This window comes from Rana temporaria, chromosome 1, assembly GCF_905171775.1.
Source record: "Rana temporaria chromosome 1, aRanTem1.1, whole genome shotgun sequence".
NCBI classification, from domain to species: domain Eukaryota; kingdom Metazoa; phylum Chordata; class Amphibia; order Anura; family Ranidae; genus Rana; species Rana temporaria.
The window spans coordinates 327,314,411-327,335,187 of NC_053489.1; the positions used below are offsets into that span (position 1 = coordinate 327,314,411).

The 20,777-nt window shown below is 41.8% G+C and overlaps 1 protein-coding gene across 2 annotated transcripts in view; it reads left to right on the forward strand.

Annotated features, from left to right (window-relative positions):
• The window catches only part of SVEP1 (sushi, von Willebrand factor type A, EGF and pentraxin domain containing 1), a 503,752-nt gene that overhangs the window by 305,758 nt on the left and 177,217 nt on the right, over positions 1 to 20,777 (forward strand). For both annotated transcript variants that reach the window (XM_040360718.1, XM_040360710.1), the window contains exons 20-21: positions 8,243 to 8,334; positions 16,311 to 16,407. In XM_040360718.1, the coding sequence (XP_040216652.1) occupies positions 8,243 to 8,334; positions 16,311 to 16,407 (189 nt within the window). The remainder of the gene's footprint in view (positions 1 to 8,242; positions 8,335 to 16,310; positions 16,408 to 20,777) is intronic.

The window sequence follows — 20,777 nt, forward strand, 5'->3', positions numbered from 1 at the left end:
TACACACAGAGTGCAGAGCTGTTACTTGTACACACAGAAACCAGACTTCTGTGTTACAAGTGATTGTGGTGAGCAGGCACCAAAGGGTCTGAGCCAGAGGTGGTGGAACTGAGTTCCCCCAAGTTCCCCCTGAAAAAAAGCCCTGGTGGCCAGTTACATAAAGGATTAGTAAGGTTCGCCTGCCCCTGACAGTAACTCGAGCTGGGCATCGCCGCTTAGTGAAGGATTGGCTCGGCTGCTCTAGTCTTGCAAAGGGAACTGCGTTCCTGCTGTGAAAAAAGTGCAGGAACTCCGTTCCCACACGTTCCCGCAGGACTTGAGCCCTGATACGGACTCTCGGCAGGTGGGCTTTAATGCCGAGAAGCCACATATATGTGGCTCTATGTAAAAATGTTACAGTGTGTGCTCCTTGTGCGCACCTGGCACAGTAAACGGCGGGTACCGGAAAATTTGCAGTGCATACTTGGGTTAGGGGCATTCTGATCATGTGACTGCCAATCACATTGGTCACATGATTGGAATGCCCACCTCCCCCTCCCAGCATTTAGAACCTCTTAAAGGGTCAAGCGATGAGAAGGGGTTAAACAGAGTCTATAGCACAGGTGTGAAACTGGTGGCCCTCCAGCTATTGCAGATTTACAAATCCCATGGGGCGTTGCAAGGCTGACAGTTACAAGCATGACTCCCACAGGCAGAGGCAATATGGAGGGCCACCAGTTTGACACCCCTGGTATGGCATGCACTGTACACTGTCTTTGTACCTACAAAATACACCTAAATTACTATGCTATGATCGAGAGTTTCACAGACATGAATGAATCAAAAAGAACATTTTTTTAATATAAAATAGTATGTAGACCATGAACTTTGTCTGAACCTACATTAATGAACCATGGGTTTCAATAATGTAGGCTCAGACAAAGTTTATGGTCTATATTCTATTTTATATTTTAGAACAATTTTCTTTTTAATGCTTGAGTGCTATTTGCAGTTTTAAAACACCACAGAGGCAGCTGCTGTTTGTCCCAGTGCTTTTTAAAATGGTACCAGGAATCAGAGTCTCTGGCAGCTCCAGGGCAGGTCCCGGGTACAGGATAAAACTTTTAACAGTCAGTGATAGCCTAATAACTGAACAAATCAGCTCCTGTGCTTCTGATATTCCTTCGCAGCACTTTTAGCACATAACTGTAAAACCTAATACTTCAACATTATCACCAGCATTGGTAATCAGTGGGGTTAGAGTAGAACTTTATCTTTAAAACAAAAAAATGCAAGCAGGAAAACAATGTGTTGTAGAAAAGACATAAGTCTCTTCTGCAATATAACCTTTTTTACCCTCCTGCTTGTAGACGTCTTTAGAATGTACACTGAGCTGCACCTTTGCAGTTCAGTTTATATTCTCAGTCTGCCCTTGTACCAAGAATAATCAACTCTTGTGTGCATGTGCAGGAGCTACACTATCCTGAGCTAGTCAAGAAAATCCTGAACCCAAAAGAAGGCCGCAGGAAAATCAGGCAGGTCACAATGCTAGAGGGGAAGTAAGTGTACTGGATTTTAGATCTGCTTTAAGAATCCCCTGACATTGGTAGAGAGCAGCAGTAAGAATGTTCTAGCATTAATATCACTGGTAAAGAAAACAAAACTTAGTGTCATGGGAAAAAAAGCAAAAAAAAAAAACATCCTCTCTGATGTAACTATGCCGAAAGCATATACAGAAACCACATGATTTCCTATATAGCACAAAGCCCTGTAGGAGACATATAGGATTTTTTCAAACAATAGATTTAAGGACATTACAGTACAAAATATGACATTAGTTTTATGTAAAGAGCTATTTATACCCAAGTTCAAAATGACTATGTTGAAAACTGTAATTTTTATTCTTTATATCTGGGTATTATAAATATGTAGAATATAGCAAGCATTTCTCTACACTAACAGGTAATTTTTGCCAGGATTAAAGGAAGTGTGGTTATGACCAATATAAATGTAAATCCCAAGTTAAAAGTAAATTGATTTCTCTGCTTGAAATTGCTACCTATTTAGTCAACATTAAAAAAAGACATATCTAAAGCAGAACTCCAGGCAAACAGGTATTATATACTATACAGTTGCGTGAAAAAGTATTTGCCCCCTTTCTGATTTTTTTTTTCCGCACATTTCTCACACTTAAATGACTCAGATCATCAAATACATTGTATTATTAGATAACCCAAGAAGATATAAAAAGCAATTTTTAAATTATGGTCTGATTTATTAAGGCAAAAACGCTATCCAAACCTGCTGGCTTTATGTGAAAAAGTAATTGCCCCTAAACCTAATAACTGGTTGTGACACCCTTGGTGGGAACAACCGCAATCAAGCATTTGTGATAACTGGCAATGAGTCTTTCACATTGCTGTGGAGCAATTTTGGCCCACTCTTCTATGCAGGATTGTTTTAATTCAGCCACAGGAACGGCCTGTGTAAGGTCATGATACAGCATCTCAATTGAATTTAAGTCCGGGCTTTGACTAGGCCACTCCAAAACCTAAATTTTGCTTTGCTTGAACCATTTGTAGGTGAACTTGCTGTTGTGTTTCGGATCATTGTCCTGCTGCATAACCCAAGTGCACTTGAGCTTGAGGTCACAAACTGATGGCCGCACATTCTCCTTTAGGATTTTCTAGTAGAGCTCAGAATTCATGGTTCCCTCAATTATGGTAAGTTGTCCAGGTCCTGAAGCTTCAAAGCAGCCCAGACCATCGCGCTACCACCACTATGTCTGACTGTTGGTATAATGTTCTTGTTATGAAATGCTGTATAAGTTTTATGCAGGGTTTTTTTTCTCAGAAAATAGTTGCAGGAACTCAACCACGACCCCGTTCAGATTTCACAAACAGTAGAAGGGTCTTAAAGGTGCATTAAATACCAGAATGCAATTCCATACAGAGTGCAGAGTTCAGGGGGGTTACACACAGACCTCTCACTTGTAAACACAGAAACCAGACGTCTGTGTTTACAAGTGATTGTGGTGAGCAGGCACCAAAGGGTCTGAGCCAGAGGTGGTGGAACTGAGTTCCCTCAAGTTCCCCCTGAAAAAAAGCCCTGGTTTTATGCCAGATGTAACGGGACACACACCTTCCAAAAAGTAAAATTTTTGTCTCATCAGTTCACAGAATATTTGCCTAAAAGTCTTGGGGATAATCAAAAAGTTGTTTGGTAAATGTGAGATGAGCCTCTGTGTTCTTTTTGGTCAGCAGTGGCTTTGGCCTTGGAACTCTCCCATTAATGGCATTTTTGCCCAGTCCCTTTCTTATTGTTGTATACCTGAGGCAAGTGAGGCCTGCAGTTCTTTAGATGTTGTTCTGGGATCTTTTATGACCTCCTGGGAGAGTCATGCTCTTGGAGTAATTTTTGTAGGCCGGCCACTCCTGGGAAGGTTTACCACTGTTCCAAGTTATCCCTATTTGTGGATAAGGGCTCTTCCTGTGGTTCACTGGGTTTCCAAAGCTTTGGAAATGGCTTTGAAACCCTTCTTAGATCGATACATGTATATTACTTTGTTTCTAATCTGTTCTTGAATTGTTTTAGATTGTGGCACGATATGTGGCTTTTTGTGATATGTTAGCGTGCTTCACTTTGTCAGACAGCTTCTATTTATGTGATTTATTGATTCAAGAGGTCTGGCAGTAATCAGGCCTGGCTGTGGCAAGTGAAATTTAACTCAGATTTCCAAAAAATTGTGGTTAATCACAGTTCATTCATGATTCAACATGAGAGGGGGCAATTACTTTTTCACATAGGGCCAGGCAGGTTTGAAAAACTTTTTCCCCTTAATAAATTAAATAATAATTAAAACATTACATCTTGGATTTACTCAGGTTATCTTTGTGTAATATTAAAATTTATTTGATGATCTGAATCCTTCAGGCCCCGTACACACCAGAGGATATCCGCTGGAAACGGTCCGCCGGACCGTTTCCAGCGGATACATCCTCTGGCGGATTTTGATCTGATGGCTGTACTCACCATCAGATCGAAATCTGCACGGAATACATCCGCGGTGACGTGTCGCGCCGTCGCCGCGACGATGACGCGGCGACGTGCGCGACGCTGGAAGGTAACTACTTCCACGCATGCGTCGAATCATTACGACGCATGCGAGGGATGGGAGCGGACGGATTGATCCGGTGAGTCTGTACAGACGACCGGATCAATCCGCTGGACACGATTCAAGCGGATAGATTTCTTAGCATGCTAAGAAATTTCTATCCGCTTGAAATCGATCGTCCGGATTTTAATCTGTGGAAAAATATCCGCTAGGCCGTACAGATGACCGGATTTGTCCGCTGGAACTGATCTGCGGATCAATCCCAGCGGATAGATCCGGTCGTCTGTACGAGGCCTTAAGTGTGAGAAATATGCAAAAAAATAAAAATCAGGACGAGTTAAATACTTTTTCACACAACTGTATATACAACTCCAGTTCAAAAAATATTTTGATGCTGTGTAAAATCTACATAAAAACAAAATTCAGTGATTTGCAAATCTCATAAACCCATATTTTATCTACAATAGAACATTGACAACATATCAAATGTTTAAACTGTGAAAATTTACAATTTTAAGCAGCGAGCACTCATCAGGACTTGACACTACGTAAAACTGACATCCAAAGTTTTGGTGGGGCAAACCCACCTTTCTCCAGGCTGCCCACAATAAAGACACAGTTTTGTCTTCTGTTCAATCCTTTTGAGTGCTCATTGATTGTTCTATTGGATATTACTTTTGTTTCGTGGTGTACCCGGGCATTGCCTGCTTCACCATATTTAACTGCTTTACCAAAAATATTTGAAATCCAGACAGTTTTGTGATCTGCAAACCCTTGCCATACTGCATCGCCAGAAAGATCAGTCTTATCCTTTTTGGTTTAGTTTTGCAGCTTCCAGTGTCAATTCCCAGCATACTGGAATTAGGTGACAGTGTTGTTTCAGGCTGGGTTCACACTAATGCGAATTGGATGTGGAATTTCCCCCCATTCAATTTGCATGACAGGAGATTGTGACCAGCTCGTAATAGAGCTGGTTCACACATCTCCGGAGCGGCTGCAGAGTGGATTGCACAGGGATCCTGTGTGTCTTTGGCTCAGTTTCAGGTTCAAATTCAGGCAAAAATGTGGCCCTGAAATGGAGAACAGGGATGCACCGGATCCCTACTGTGAGCCGCAAGACAGTGTGAACCAAGCCTCTGAATTTATGTGTGACAGCTCTAGAAACTGTAAAGTTTGATTAGAAGATATTGATGACACTGTCTGCCTTTGCAGTGTGACGGGGTATGTGAATTACAAAACTTGCTGAACGAAATTACACACATTTTGACAGCTACAAGTGTACATATACAGTATGCCTTTTTTTTTGTATATAGCTGATGTACAGTATATTATTACCAAAAAGGTGAGAGATGGGTCTACAGGTGAGGTGATGGCAGTGAAACTGCATTAGTGAGAGGAGGGGTGAAGGGGTGAGTGAAACAGAATAGATGGGAGCAGAGGTGCAGTGTAGTAAGGGGTGGATTGTGCATGGAGTAAGGGGAGTAAAACCTGGTACACACTTATAGTTATTTTCGTTCAACCCAGCGAACAAAAACTGACAGCTCCATTTAGTGCCACAGTACTAACGATCCATTGCTAGTAAGATGATCTCCCTCTCTGAGCTGTTGTGTTGTGACAGGGGGAAGGCCCCCCCCACCAGTACATTCTGGTCAGCGCTCCCATTGCCTGAGAGCGTGGATCGGGAGCTGGTTGGCTTCTGGGTTTCCAGCATGTTCGTCTGTCAGAAGCTGGCCAAACGTCCGGCTTCTGTCAGACCGGCCGACCTACACACATCCCGAATGTCCGCTTTTTTTTTTTAAGTGGCCGATGTCTGCCGATATTCGGCCGGTGTGTACAAGGCTTAAGAAGAATGTCAGATATGGCAGTTTCAAGATAATGACTGTGCAGGCTTAGTGGTGAAATAGGGGATGTATAGGTGTGGTGTTGAGAGCAAGGGGGTGGATCGAATTATGTGAATTAGATGAAGTTGGGAGTGGGATGGTAATGGGGGTATTGGCATGGGGAGCAATATGCAGGTACAATGGTGGGAGAAGCAAGGGTGCGGGGGAGGTGGTATGCAGATATTAGGTGGTGGTATGCACAGTAATAGTGGTAAGAGAGAAGTGGGATGCAGGTGTATTGGTAAAAGTGTGGGGGAACATGCACGGGTACAAGGCGTGGTAAGAGAAGGGGGGTTGCAGGCATGGATGGTGGTGAGAGAAGTGGGGTGCAGGAGTGGAGGATGGTGAGAAAAAAGGGAGTGCAGGAACTATTTAAAAGGAAATTGCAGGTGCAGTGGATGCTGATATAAGGAAGGCTGCAGGTGCTGAGGATGGGGGGGGGGCAGATTCAGTGATTTCTTGGAGAAGAGGGTGTAGGCCTAGTGAGAGATGGGGGCTGCAGGCATGTTGAGAGAAGGTGGGTGCAACATGTTGGGTAGTAAGAAAAAGAGTTTTGCAGGTGCTGTGGATGGTGAGCGGATGAGGTTGTAAACGTGGTGGATGATGAGAGAAGGAGGACTGTAGTTGTACTTAATACATATAAAAAGTGACTGCAGATACAGTGGATTTAACCACTTAAGGACCCCTTCATGCCGATATACGTCAGCAGAAGGGCATGGCTGGGTACAAGCATGTACCTGTACGTCCTCTTTAAGAGCCCAGCCGAAGCACCGTGACCGTGCCGCCAGTGTCTCACGATCGGTCACAGGAGCTGAAGAATGGGGAGAGGTGTGTGTAAACACACCTTCCCCATTCTTCATTGTGGCAAAGTCAGTGATCGTCTGTTCCCTGATATAGGGATAGATGATCACTGACGTCACGCATCCAGCCCGCCCCCCTACAGTTAGAAACACATATGAGGTCACACTTAACCCCTACTGTGCCTCACTGTGTCCATGCCTCACTGTGTCCATGCCTCGCTGTGTCCATGCCTCACTGTGCCCATGCCTCACTGTGCCCATACCTCACTGTGCCCATGCCTCACTGTGCCCATAACTCACTGTGCCCATGCCTTACTGTGCCTCACTGTGCCCATGCCTCACTGTGTCCATGACTAGACTTACGTTTAACATGGGAGTATATAAAAGGGGTGCCCGGCTTGGAAAAATTGGTGCTCCCCGGCCGTAGGTCCCTTAGACAGCAAACTTTGTACAGTTGTTTGTAGAGGAGAACTGGGGCTACATGTGTGCCAAGGTTCCGGTCCAGGGGACCTATGGCCGGTTGGTACCGGGTCCCCAAATTTACTGAATAAATTACCATTTAACATGGGAGTCTATGGAAGGGGTGCCCAACTTTGAAAAATCAGTGCTCCTGGGCCGTAGGTCCCCCAGACAACAAACTTTACACTCTTGTAGAGGAAGAGTGGAGCTATATGTGTGCCAGATTGGGGTCCTGGAGACCTACGGCCAGCCGGTACAGGGTCCCCAAAGTCCGGGGGATCAGGGGCAAAAAGGTGACTCGCGTATAAGCCGAGGGGGGCATTTTCAGCACCAAAAAATGTGCTGAAAAACTCAGCTTATACTCGAGTATATACGGTAAGTCTTTTTTAACAGTTATGTGTTTTTTTGTGTGTTTTAACAAATGCAACTTGTTATGATTATGCATAAACAGATATGGGTCCCACCCATTTCCACTATGTCCCCATAACCAATAGAAAGTTATGTGTCTTCTTTATTCATTAGGCATTGCAGTGCTGAGAATACATAAAGTAAATGAGCATTTCAGAACTGCCAAGATTTGACTTTTTAATTACCATAGACACGTTCTTTTGTGTCTTTAGGGTGTATCATCCCATGACCTGCTTTGTTTTCTGTCCTTAAAAAAATAAATGATGGTGTGTGAAAATATGTTCTTTGGAACATACAGTACTTCTGTGTAACGCATTTTGAAGAAAGCAAAATGGCTGCCAAGTAAATTCCAAAGGCAATTTGAGATGTTCAGCCTGCTAGCTCGAGTGTTAGTCATAGTTCATGTGGTCCTAAAAAAACTTCTTTATGTACCTGGCATGAAGCTGTGAAGACAAATGGCAATAATATAGTGGTTTAGTGGCATAGTACTTTTCTCCCTTTCCTTGCTATAAAAGGAAGAGCTGGTCTTTGTACTTTAATCACAGATGTTATAACTAATCACAAGATTGATAACACGTGTTTCGCATAATGTTATTTTGTAGGTTTTGGCTCCAGCTTCTCGGCAGCGGAGGAAAGCGTAATGATTCCCATTTCTCCACAAAATGTCAACAGCAAATACAAAGTCAGCAGTCAGGCAAGGATACCATTTGTTTCATTGTGTTTCCTTTTAATGGTCTAGCAGCAAAGTCAGATAACGCAAGTATTTTGAATACATTAGCCAAGCTAAGCAACTAATACATAACGCTAATGTAACTGTAACCTCTTTACCTGAATCAATGTTTTAATATTAAAGTCAAACCAGCTAGATTTAATTCCAATGATAGTGTGAAGTTCAATAAAATGATAGCCTAATGCTTTGTGGGAAATGCATTCAGGCACATTGAGCTTGATAAACATATGCTGTATATTACAAAAAAAAACAATAACGCAGAGAGCCAGAGCATTATTCTACGAAATTATAATATAAATAAGACTGTCACACAGCTCCAGAAATACGGCATAGGCTCATTTCAAAGCAACATGTTGGCAAAATCCCTTCTAATAAAAAAATTAACTATTAAATCAACATTTTGTTCAGCTCTAAGGCCCCATACACACCATAGAATCTATCCGCAGATAAATCCCATCAAATGGGTTTCTGCGGATAGATCCTATGGTGTGTACACTCCGTCGGATATCTATCCGCAGATAAATCTCCCCTGGAATGGATTTCCAGCAGATAAATATTTGTCGACATGCACAGAATATCTATCTGCTGGAATCCATTCCAACGGATGGATCCGCTCGTCTGTACAGACTTACCGGATCCATCCGTCCAAAGGGATTCCCCGCACGCGCCGTAATGAATAGACGCATGCGTGGAATTCCTTATATGACAGCGTCGCGCCCGTCGCCGCGTCATAATAGCGGCGACGGCGCGACACGTCATCGGCAGAGGATTTCAGCGCGGATTTCAATGCGATGGTGTGTACACGCCATCGCATTGAAATCCTCTGAAATCTTAGAGAGGATTTATCCGCGGATACGGTCCGCTGAACCGTATCTGCGGATAAATTCTATCGTGTGTATGGGGCCTAAGGCTTAGATTTCTCCAGGGTAGCTTTGTGTTGGAGAATAAAACATGTTTCAAATGTAAAATAGGACTGATGTGTGTGGAAAAAAAGCTAATGGGAAACTGCCTGACCACCACTTTGACATGTTTTATTTACATGCTAGGAAAAACTTGACACATTTATAAAAAATGTATGAATGACTGTTACAAAAGAGCAAACACTAATGAATAGCATGTCCATAGTTATGTACATACTCCCTGAAATAGACAAAGTTGCCTCCTTACCAGAAGAGGATATGTTTAGACAATTAGACTGCCAAGGTTAGTGTAGTTGTCATTGAGTTGTACAGTGGCCATTGGTGCCTGTGTGCTTTGTCATCTTCAGATATCTAACATGGTATAAAAAATGGAATAACAAGGGGCACAATTACAGCTACAGTATGTGTAGCAATTCTTTAAAGCAATTGCAATGCAGGGCCCCAATGCAAGAAAACATAAAGGGCCCCCTGACCCCCGGCTGAGACCCTTTCGTTGATCTTGGGGCCACTGATACCAGGTCCCTGACATATTTACTGTCCCCTTCCCAGCTCTCCATCCTGACATATGCCCCACAGCAGTTGGAGGGAGATGGGAGGGGGGAAGCTGGCAGTGCAGTGGGGAAAAGGAAAGGCACAGAAGCCTGGGGGCATCAGGAGACAAGTGACCTTAATAAGGGGAGGCAGGGGTGGCATAGTATACAAAGAAAAAGAGCCGCTGCTCCATCTGTATGATGATAACCTGAGGTGGAATGTCTCATAGAGTGCCAGCCCCGGCCCACCTCCGTGGAAAACTTGTAAGAAAATAAATGGATGCACATCCAGGAATTCTGATTGCCTTTTATTGTTCAAAGTGATAACACCAAAGACACAAACACGAGGTCACGTAGACATGTTTCACACAATTATCTTGGGCTTAATCATTACTCCATAATGATTAAGCCCAAGATGTTTGTGTGAAACGCATGTTATCACTTTGAACAATAAAAGGCAATCAGAATTCCTGGATGTGCAGCCATTTCTTTTATTACAGGGGTGGCATAGAGGAACCAATCCCTTCCATTTTCCTCTTGCAGACGCTGAATGCCTGCACGAGGGAAAAGAGGAGACGCTGGCTTTTAGTGGCTGCAGGAGGAAAATTAAGGGGATCAGTTCCTCAATATGTCACCTTGACGCCCCTCCTATCAAGGTGTAGAACAGGAGAGCCTCATGGCCCCCTTGGAGCTAGGGGCCGGGTCACAATTGCGACCCTTGTAGTTACGCCCCTGCTACCCTCCCTCTTGCTTTCACTGTCTTTTTTTCTTGGTTTCTTTGAACAAATATTTTTAGGAAGACTGAAAAACTACAAAATTCTGATCCAGAGTTTTCCTAATGGAAGTATAGCCTTGAGCCATAGTTTTTAAGAAAAATCCCCTTCAGCAGACACCCAGATTGGCCATCAAAACAGCGTTTAAAATTGGCATTATTGGCAAACCAAGCTATAGCTAAAACCTGAATCCCCCTCTATAAACTTTTCTTAAGACAAAGTCAGTCTTACTTGAAAGAAGGTAATGAAAAGATCTTTGGCAAAACCTTTACTTTCCATATCTAAATTTTCACAAATATGGACGCCTCAGACAAATTGTACTTTCCTGCAGATATTTTGTTTTATTGATAGACATTGCCAGGGTCTGCTGACTTCTGCCAAATGGTAGTTGACCTCCCTTAATCATCACCCATTACCTCTCATTACCTTTCCTCATCTATTTCTTTTTTTTGCCCTCTTTTTTTATTTGGGGGGAGGGGTGGGGGGGGTTTAACCTTCCGTAACCATACTTTGCAATACACACTAACTGGGAGAAGTAAATCGTTTGCTTGATGCTTTTTTTTTATTCATTATTTCTAAGAAGTACATGGCATTGAAAGGGCAAAGGTAAGCAGTATCACTGTATATTGTAGTTCTTTCATATTCTGCCCCTCAAAAAAATATTTGATTCAGTAGCCAAAACCTTGTTTTTTATGTTTAACATGTGTCCCCAAAACAAGAAACAAGGGGAAATCTTTCAACCTGTTCTGGGGACAACTTTCTAAGAGAAAAATTGCCCTCATTTTCTTCTATCATTTTGGGACAGAAAATGTAGGGAAATTTCAACCAGTGACAGTAACAAATAAACTGGTAGGCCTCGTACACACGACAGAGATTCTCGGCAGAATTCGCCGAGAAACTCGGTCAAAACCCGGATTCTGCCGAGAATCTCTGTCGTCTGTACAGTTTTGGCTCGATGGAGCCGCCGAGGAGCTCGACGAGAAAATAGAGAACATGTTCTCTATTTTCTCGTTGGCCGCGTTGTTCTATAGGAGAAGGCGGCCCGCCGAGCTCTTCGGCGGCTTCATCCCAAAACGAGACGAGGAACTCGACGTGCCAAGCACGTCGAGTTTCTCTGTCGTGTGTACGAGGCCGTAGGGGTTTTACTTTTAACCCTTTTCTACTGCATCCAAAACTGAAGAAATTTTTGTTTGCCAACGCATACACTTAAAATATGCATCTATGTCTCCTGTTAATTTAAATCCTAAGATTAGTCAAAATAAAAATAAAAAAAATGCAAAAAAATGTTGTCACGCCAATCCTTCTTTCTCTAGCTGGAGGATCATTGATTTTAAACAAGTATCTGATTATCAGGTGATATGCATATACTTACTTCACTTTGGTGTTGCATTTGGCATTCCTTTTCTTATTGCCAGCTGGGTTCACTCTAAACAGCATGTACAGATCGTTTGTGACATCATTGTGCTTTGTCATATACGTTATTATAATAATTAATGTGTTTTTACTAAATACATGTATTGAAACAATGTTGCTTGAATAATAATGTTGGTTGCTCAATCATACTTTTTATGGTAATACTTGCATTTTAATAGGCTGTTTAAGATACAGATCAGACTATAAAGGCCTATAATGTAAATATACCCCTATATATTTTCAGGTTCTTTTAAAGTACTCATAAGTGTATAAGTGCCGTTAGTATAATATCTTAGTGTAAATGTTTGTGTGTGATTGTGGCTTATCTTAGTTTTCCTTTTATTTGTTCTTGTAGCAATAAGAAATGATTTCACATTTAGGCCAACAGAAACAAAGCCTATCACAAGCTCAATGCATGTTATGCAATATGTGAAGGAGCGTCCTATTCAAAAATGTACTTCTCAAGGATGATATGCATGATTTGTCTGGGAAATGTTCCGTGAAATGTTCTTGAGTGAAACAAACATAAGGAAAAAAATTAAAGCAATGGATGGGCTTGATTTTCTACAGTCTACTTCACACTTATGAACGTTTTAACTCCATAAAGTGATCTTATCTGTCATGTTTCCAAGATAACATCTTTAAGGGGTTGTAAAGGTTCGGGTTTTTTTACCTTAATGCATCCTATGCATTAAGGTGAAAAAACACCTGGCAATCACCGGCCCCTCATCCCCCAGTTTTACTTACCTGAGCCAGTTCACCTGCTCAGCTTGTCCCCGGCATCCTTTTCTCCACGGAGTCTCAGCATTGATTGGATAGATTGATAGCAAGGTACCCTCCCCATGTCAAGGGCATGTGACTTGGTATGGGTCAGGAGGGAGAAGGATGGGGTGCACCTGTTTTTTTCTATTTTTTTATGGGGTGTTCCCTTTAAAATAGGGGCTAGTATAAAATGTTGGGGAAAACACCTGCATTTTTTTTTGTGTAGGGTCCCCCATTATCATCTATACCAGACCTTTATCTAGGATAAAGATATCGCTGAATGAGGCAGCTGGGAGTTTAAATTTATACAGATTTTTTTTTTTTGCAAATGCCACTTTAGTTGTAGTAGGTTGTATAGATTATACAGATGTTCCTTTTTACAGGCAGGTTAAGGTCATCCCCCAAGTATGTTATTTAAAGGTATTGTGCATTTTAAAGCACATCTCTGGGCAAAAAAAGTTTTCCCTTGCAATGGGGCTGTGCCCGCATTGCAAGGGTTAAGTGCTTGTTTTGTCTAGGGGTCAGGAGAAAGCTTTATACTCACCTGAATCTCTGCTCCACCGGTAAATGGCACTCTCCTGCAATCTAGTGGTGGATTATTCCTCGCGTCTTCAAGTCCAGAGTTGGTCTATAGAGCTCAAGACCACTAGACCTTTTTCAGCAATGGTGACCAGGCACCCTGTGTGCCATCAGGTTTCTTCAGAGGTGCCTAGGAAAAATGCCTAAAGATTGCCCAAAAATCAAATACAAGCCTGTAGGTGGATCAAGTCTGCCTTTTAATTACTCAAAGTCAGGTTTTCATTGTTCACCATTACAGCCTTCTAGCTGCTGGTGTCCTAACCACCAATGACATCATAGGTTGATAACGAGGACATTGTGCTCCTACAGAGCATCCTTGTTTTACCCTCCCCCTCAGCACTGGGTTCACATTGGTTGAGTGAGGGAGAAAAACTGAGGAAGAAGAAAAATATTGAGTACTAGTCAGTACCAGTGTGCAAAGGTGTATCTGCTTTGGAAGAATAAATCACCTCTAACATTGGGTGAGCTTAATATGTGGATGTTGCCGAGATATGTAAAACAATTACTGTAGTTTTGTTTTTTACATTTTAGTATGGGGTGCCTTGAGATTGTGCAGAATTTTAAAGGGTGTCTTGACTGAAAAAAGGTGGAAAAACACTGCGCTAGAGCATGGGGGGGGGGGGTGCAGGAGCTGCATGCAGGGGTCGGTCTTGTGTGGGGAGAATCAGACAATCTTTCCCCTAGACAAAAATGAGCAACTAACCTTTGTAATGGGGCCACAGCCTGGAGTTCAACTTTTGCACATTATAAACCGGTTCCTGACCGCCTCACGTCTATTTACGCGAGCAGAATGGAGCCCCTGCGCAAAACCTTGTACCCGTATAGGGTTTCCTTTAAGAGCCGCCAGAGCGCGCCCGCGCTGCACGGCGGGGGGCCCGTGCGCATGGCTGGTGGTCGTGTTATCGCTGCCAGCCACGCGTGATCGCATGCGCCAGCACAGGGATTTGTGTGTGTAAGCAGAGGAGAGGAGACATGTCGTTTGTTCCTCTTAAGTAGGAACAGCGATATGTCTCTTCTCCTGCTCAGTCAATCCCCATACAGTTAGAACACACTTGGGCCCTGTACACACGACCGGTTCATCCGATGAGAATGGTCCGACGGACCGTTTTCATCGGTCCACCGCTGAAGTGGCCTGATGGTCTGATGTGTGTACACACCATCAGTTCAAAATCCGATCGGGTCAGAACGCGGTGACGTAAAACACAACAACGTGCTGAAAAAAACAAAGTTCAATGCTTCCAAGCATGCGTCGACTTGAATCTGAGCATGCACGGGTTTTGAACCGATGCTTTTGTGTCCTAACCATCGGTTTGGACCGATCGCTCAGCGGTCCATCGGTTCGATTTTAAAGCATGTTTTAAAATTTTGGACCGAAGGACAACAGACCGATGGGCCGTACACACGGTCGGTTTGGACCGATGAAACTGAACCTCGGTCCATTCTCATCGGTTTTGTCCGACCGTGTGTACGCTGCCTAAGGGAACACACATTTGACCCCTTGATCGCCCCTAGTGTTAACCCTTTCCCTACCAGTGACAATTATACAGTAATCAGTGCATTTTTATGGCACTGATCGCTGTATAAATGGTCCCAAAAATTTGACAAAAGTGTTCGATCTGTCAGTCACAATGTTGCAATACCGCTAAAAATCACAGATCACCGCCATTACTAGTAAAAAAAAATTGCATAAAAATTCCATAAATCCCATAGTTTTTTTAACAAAAAATTGTAGAAGAATATATATTAGCCTAAACTGATGAAGAATTTAAAAATAATGCCAGATAATTATTATAGCACAAAGTGAAAAATATATATATTTTTTTTTCCACAATTGTCACTCATTTTTTGTTTAATAGCGCAAAAAATAAAAACCATAGAGGTGATCAAATACCAGCAAAAGAAAGCTCTATATGTGGGAAAAAAATGGACGCAAATTTTGCTTGGGTACAGCACTGCATGGCCGCGCAATTATCAGTTAAAGCAACTCAGTGGCAAATTGTAAAAAGTGCTCTGGTCAGGAAGGGGATAAGTGGTTACAATTGCTGCTCCCTGCCAAACTGAATTATAATTTTTTTGGCTTTGGTATATGCTCTTCAAGTGCACCCCCCCCCCCCCATTACCCATGGCATTTGTTTTGTCTCTTGCCTATTAACCTAGAAAAGATTTCTAAGATTCGTCATTGACTTCCGTGAGGTTTAGATTTGATAGTGTAGGACCAAGATTTGCCTATAACTACAACTATATTGTTTTTCGGATATACCAATAGTTTTGAATTGTGATTTATGTTGAACATAACCTCTCCTTTTTTATTATATGTTCAGTTTGAATTGCCAAGATTTGTGATAGGTTTATTTTTAAAAGTAAATTTATTTTCTACACTGGCTTGAGAACGCTGAAGTTTTGTCACATTTAGCAGATTAACTTTGACAGCCTTATTAAATAAGCATCGTACCATGCATAGCGCAAAGTGAAGGCCTGTACAAAAGGAAGTTAGTTATGTTGCTATGAGTATTGCATTTGTAATTACAATGTACATCTGTGCATTTATAATAAAGCTATATCAAGCATTATTTAACACCATAAAAATTATAGAAAAATTGCAACCCTGTTTGTGAAAATAAAAAACAGCTTGCTGGTGGTGGTACTTCTTTAGCTGTACAGGGATTGAAATGTTTCTTCCTGTGTATAGCCACCTCCTCTCCACAACATATCCTAGGCAATGCGTGTTAATGAATGAAAACATGTGCTCTACAGCATACTGCATTGTGATCTAAAAGGGTATTTGCTCACTTTACAATGGAGATATATGGATAGGTTAGATGCAAATGGTGCTGTAAGGAATTTGTCTTTAAATAACTAAATTATTAAAATTGCATTATGCATTTTTTTCATTTTCATTTAATAGTGTTAAACATGTTGTCTTTCTTATACTAATATTCTGCCATTATATATTGTTTTAATAGGTTTTTCACGATTGCTTTTTAAATCCATGCCAAAACAGTGGAACTTGCAAACAAGTTGGAAGTGGATACACCTGCACATGTCTTAAAGGCTACACAGGTATTTTAGTTGTTGTAAGTTATGGGATATTTATGATCGTAAGTATGCCTGCAATATATATATATATATATATATATATATATATATATATATATATATATATGAACTTTAATGGCATCTCACTCTTAGTCCGTAGGGTTCAATATTGAGTTGTCCCACCCTTTGCAGCTATAATAGCTTCAACTCTTCTGGGAAGGCTGTCCACAAGATTTAGGAGTGTGTCAATGGGAATGTTTGGGCATTCTTCCAGAAGCATATTTGTGAGGTAAGGTACTAATGTGGGACAAGAAGGCCTGGCTCACAGTCTCCGCTCAAATTCAAGGTCAGGACTGTCAAGTTCCTCCACCCTAAACTCGTTCATCCATGTCTTTATGGACCTTGATTTGTGCGCTGGTGCACAGTAATGCTGGAACAGGAAGGGGCCATCCCCAAACTGTTCCCACAAAGTTGGGAGCATGAAATTGTCCAAAATGTCTTGGTATTCTGACACCTTAAGAGTTCCCTTCAATGGAACTAAGGAGCCAATCACAACCCCTGAAAAATAACCCTATACCACAATCCTGCCTCCACCAAGTGACTGCCTGCTAGTGCACAAAACAAGGTCCATAAAGACACGTACAGTATAAGCAAATGTTGAGTGGAGGAACTTGACTTGCCTGAATAGAGTCCTGACCTCAACCCGACAGAATACCTTTGGGAAACTACGAGCTAGGCCTTCTTGTCCACATCAGTGCCTGACCTCACAAATGCGCTTCTGCAAGAATGGGTGAACATTCCCATAGACACACTTCAAACTTGTGGACAGCCTTCCCAGAAGAGTTGAAGTTGTTAAAGCTGCAAAGGGTGGGCATGTAAAGGTAGGCATCACAATACTTTTGGTAATATAGTGTGTATATACTGTATATTGGCAAGCCGCTAATATCTTAGGACACCCCAGTCTTAGGCTAACTTGGTAGGTATTTGTTGTGAGAAAGATCCTAACCAATTGGACCTGTATGAAAACAGTTTTCAGTGACTTACACAATAGAAACAGCTATGAAAACTTTTCCTCTGAAAAAAAACTATTTAATTTAATGCAGCTAGGTTGATGATGTACACAACTGATTATTTTAATTTATGTTACATCAAAGGGATCAGACCAGCCAATCGGGAATCAGTCTAATAGGGTCCTCCATCCATGCTAAACAGCATAAATGGAGGAAAATCTCCTCCCAGGTATTTAATTTAGACAGCCACAGCCATTGCAGCCATTGCGGCTGTTTGAATACCTGGATAGTGACTACATCTGATACAATGCAGCCACTATTCACCCAACAATTTTCCACATGACTCCTTCCATTTTTCCAGTTTAAGTTTGCCAAACAAGGTGGTGCTAAAAGGGTCACCCGCAGCTTTAATTTTTAAATGATTCAGCAGGAATCTCTTTACAGGTATTCCAGTAGTTCCAGACTAGCTCAAAGACTATAGCTGGCGAGTCTACTTACCCTCTAGCAGCCCCCATTTACTTAAGGCAGGCAGGCCTACTTTAACAGGTGCCCATAGGGCTTAGTACACAGTGCTATAGTCTCTTGCTAAGTGGCACAGGGGACTGAGCAAAAAAAGAGGGTAGAATATTATTTTTAGGAGCATTAGGCATTGAGGAGAGTAGCTGATAACAAAATCCAGAGGCAGGTGGTGGTCAGGGATGGTGGTAAGTGCAATCCAGAGACAGGCAGCAGACGATAAGCCTACCTCAGGTACACACAAAGTTCAGTGCAGGTAACAGATGATAAACATAATCAGGGGCAGGCAAAGGTCAGGGCAGGCAGCAGACAAAAAAATGTAATCCATGGATAGGCAAAGATCAGGGCAGACAGCAGACCCTAAACGCAGTACAGGGACAGACAGAGGTCAGGGCAGGAAGTAGTTTAAAAGGTAATCCAGTAACAGGCAATGGTCACGGCAGGGTAACTAGGGTCAGAATCAAATTGAGTGGTAACAAGTTGTGGGCTGGTGATGTTAAATTAAAGCACCCTAAATGCAGAAAAGAGGCAGAGCAATTTGAGCCAACCATTGCCCAGCAATGAGGGAGTGCCACCACCAGCTAGTCAGAGCAGAGGGTTGCAGGTTGCAGAGAAATATGGTGCAGCAGCATATGAAATGCTCCTAACAGCCATATTATGGTTATATCTGGGGCCACAGTCCAGGTCTCTTTTTATCTAGTAAGCTGACCACCACTGGGCTAGAGTAAACATACTTCAGTAGTCATTTAGCCTCTTAAGCCTTGTACAAACCACATTTTTTTTTTCATTCAACCCAGCAGGTTAAACTTAAAAAACCTGACAGCTCAGGTCGGAGCCGCTGTACTAATAATCCAATGTCAATACAGCAATCTCCCCCCACTGTGCTAGTGTGTTCTGCGGGGACACCATTCCCTTTGGTAAGCAGACCTTTTTTGGTCATTAGCCTTCGACAGAAGCTGGCTTCTGTTGGACCGGCTGCCATACACACAGGCAGAATGTCAGTTGGTTTCTATTGAATATAGGGCCCATGTTTACTAGGCTTTAGACCCACCCTACACTTAGAGAACCTATGAGGACAGAAATATGGAAAGTGTCGTTACTAAACTCCTTCTAATGCCTCGTACACACGAGCGGAATTTCCGACAGAAAAAGTCAGACGGAAGCTTTTCATCGGATATTCCGATGCCCCTTAGGACTTTTTCCATCTGTAATTCCAACGGAATTAGATAGAGAACATGTTTTCAATTTTTTCAAATTTCCGTTCGCCTGGATGCAATTCCGACGGACTAAAAACCATGTATGTTCAGAATCAAGTCGACGCATGCTCGTAAGCATTGAACTTAATTTTTCTCGGCTCGTCATAGTTTTGTACATCACCGCATTCTTGATGGTCAGAATTTGATGTGACCGTGTGTATACAAGGCAGCTTGAGCGGAATTCAGTCAGGACTCTGTCGGAAAAATTGTCAGAGTTTATTCCGACGGGAAAACCGGTCGTGTGTACAGGGCATAAAGGTACAATTTTAAGGGCAGTTTCCGGCTTAGATACTTTCAAAATGTCTTGTTCCAGGTCAGAGCTTTAAAGTATATGAATAAGTACATAGGCAACTAAAATATGTAGAACGAGAGGTCGCAAGGATAGCTCCATAATTCCTCAGTACAGGTTTCGTTTTTTTCTACTAAACTTTTAGAGCTACAGATCGCATTTTTAACACCAAATGATAGTTGATGACAGTCAAATAACCTATTCTATTCCTCAGCCATCTAAGGCCTTCAGCTGCCTCAGTAATAGTAAGAATCTATCCTGACATGAGTGGATTTTGGTCTGACAGAATTAGAACGAGTCCATTCATTCTATTGTGTGGAATTTAGTTACTCACAAGTCTTGATGGGCAAGCTGTTTTCATGTGCCCAGGGCGGACGTCCTTTTGGCCTCTATATTAACGCTTCAAACAAAGAAGGGAAAGAAGAGGATAAGGAACAGAAGGAAGGAAAGAAGAAAAAGGGGGGGGGGAGAGAAAAGGGGGATCAAAGTCAGAGAAAGAAAAAAGGGGGTAAGAAAAATGGGGACATGAGGGTAGCACTCACATGGGCCACATCTGTAATAACGTAAAGGAAGCAATATCTAGCAAGTGGACATTGATGGTCAGACTTTCAGGCCAGGGAAGTATGTTTAAAAAAAAATATTTAATAGCATATAAATTAACAGACAATAATACAATATAATATTACAATAGTTTTTACAGAAAATTGATCACTGTACGTTCCTCAGAAGTCGCCAACGTGGGGCTTCTTCAGGACGAAGACGAGGAATATATGTTTTAGCAGTGAAACAGAAATTTATCTGTAATGATACAGTGTGGTAGATTAGTAACAAAAACATATAAGAAAATTAAAATAAATGAATGTTTCAAAGTGTATTTACATGTCCAATGGTCCTTCAACGGATACATCCATGAGGCATATAAGGCACAGGTAGAAAAAAATCAGCAGAATCAGCAATAAGCTTGTATAAAAGTTCTCATGAGCCAAGGATCTAATTAATAGGAAATAAATGAGCTTATTATCATTGCATGATGTCGATTGCTACCAAAGTGTGGAGACATGCACCCAAAAAGAATAATAGGTAAAGAGTAGAAGAAAAAAATAAAAAATAAAATATAAAAATATAAAAAGTAGAAAAAGAAAATAAATAGATAAATCAGCTAAATGCCAGGAATTGTAATGATACAATTCCTGGCATTTAGCTGATTTATCTATTTATTTTCCTTTTCTTTTTCTACTTTTTATATTTTTATATTTTATTTTTTATTTTTTTCTTCTACTCTTTACCTATTATTCTTTTTGGGTGCATGTCTCCACACTTTGG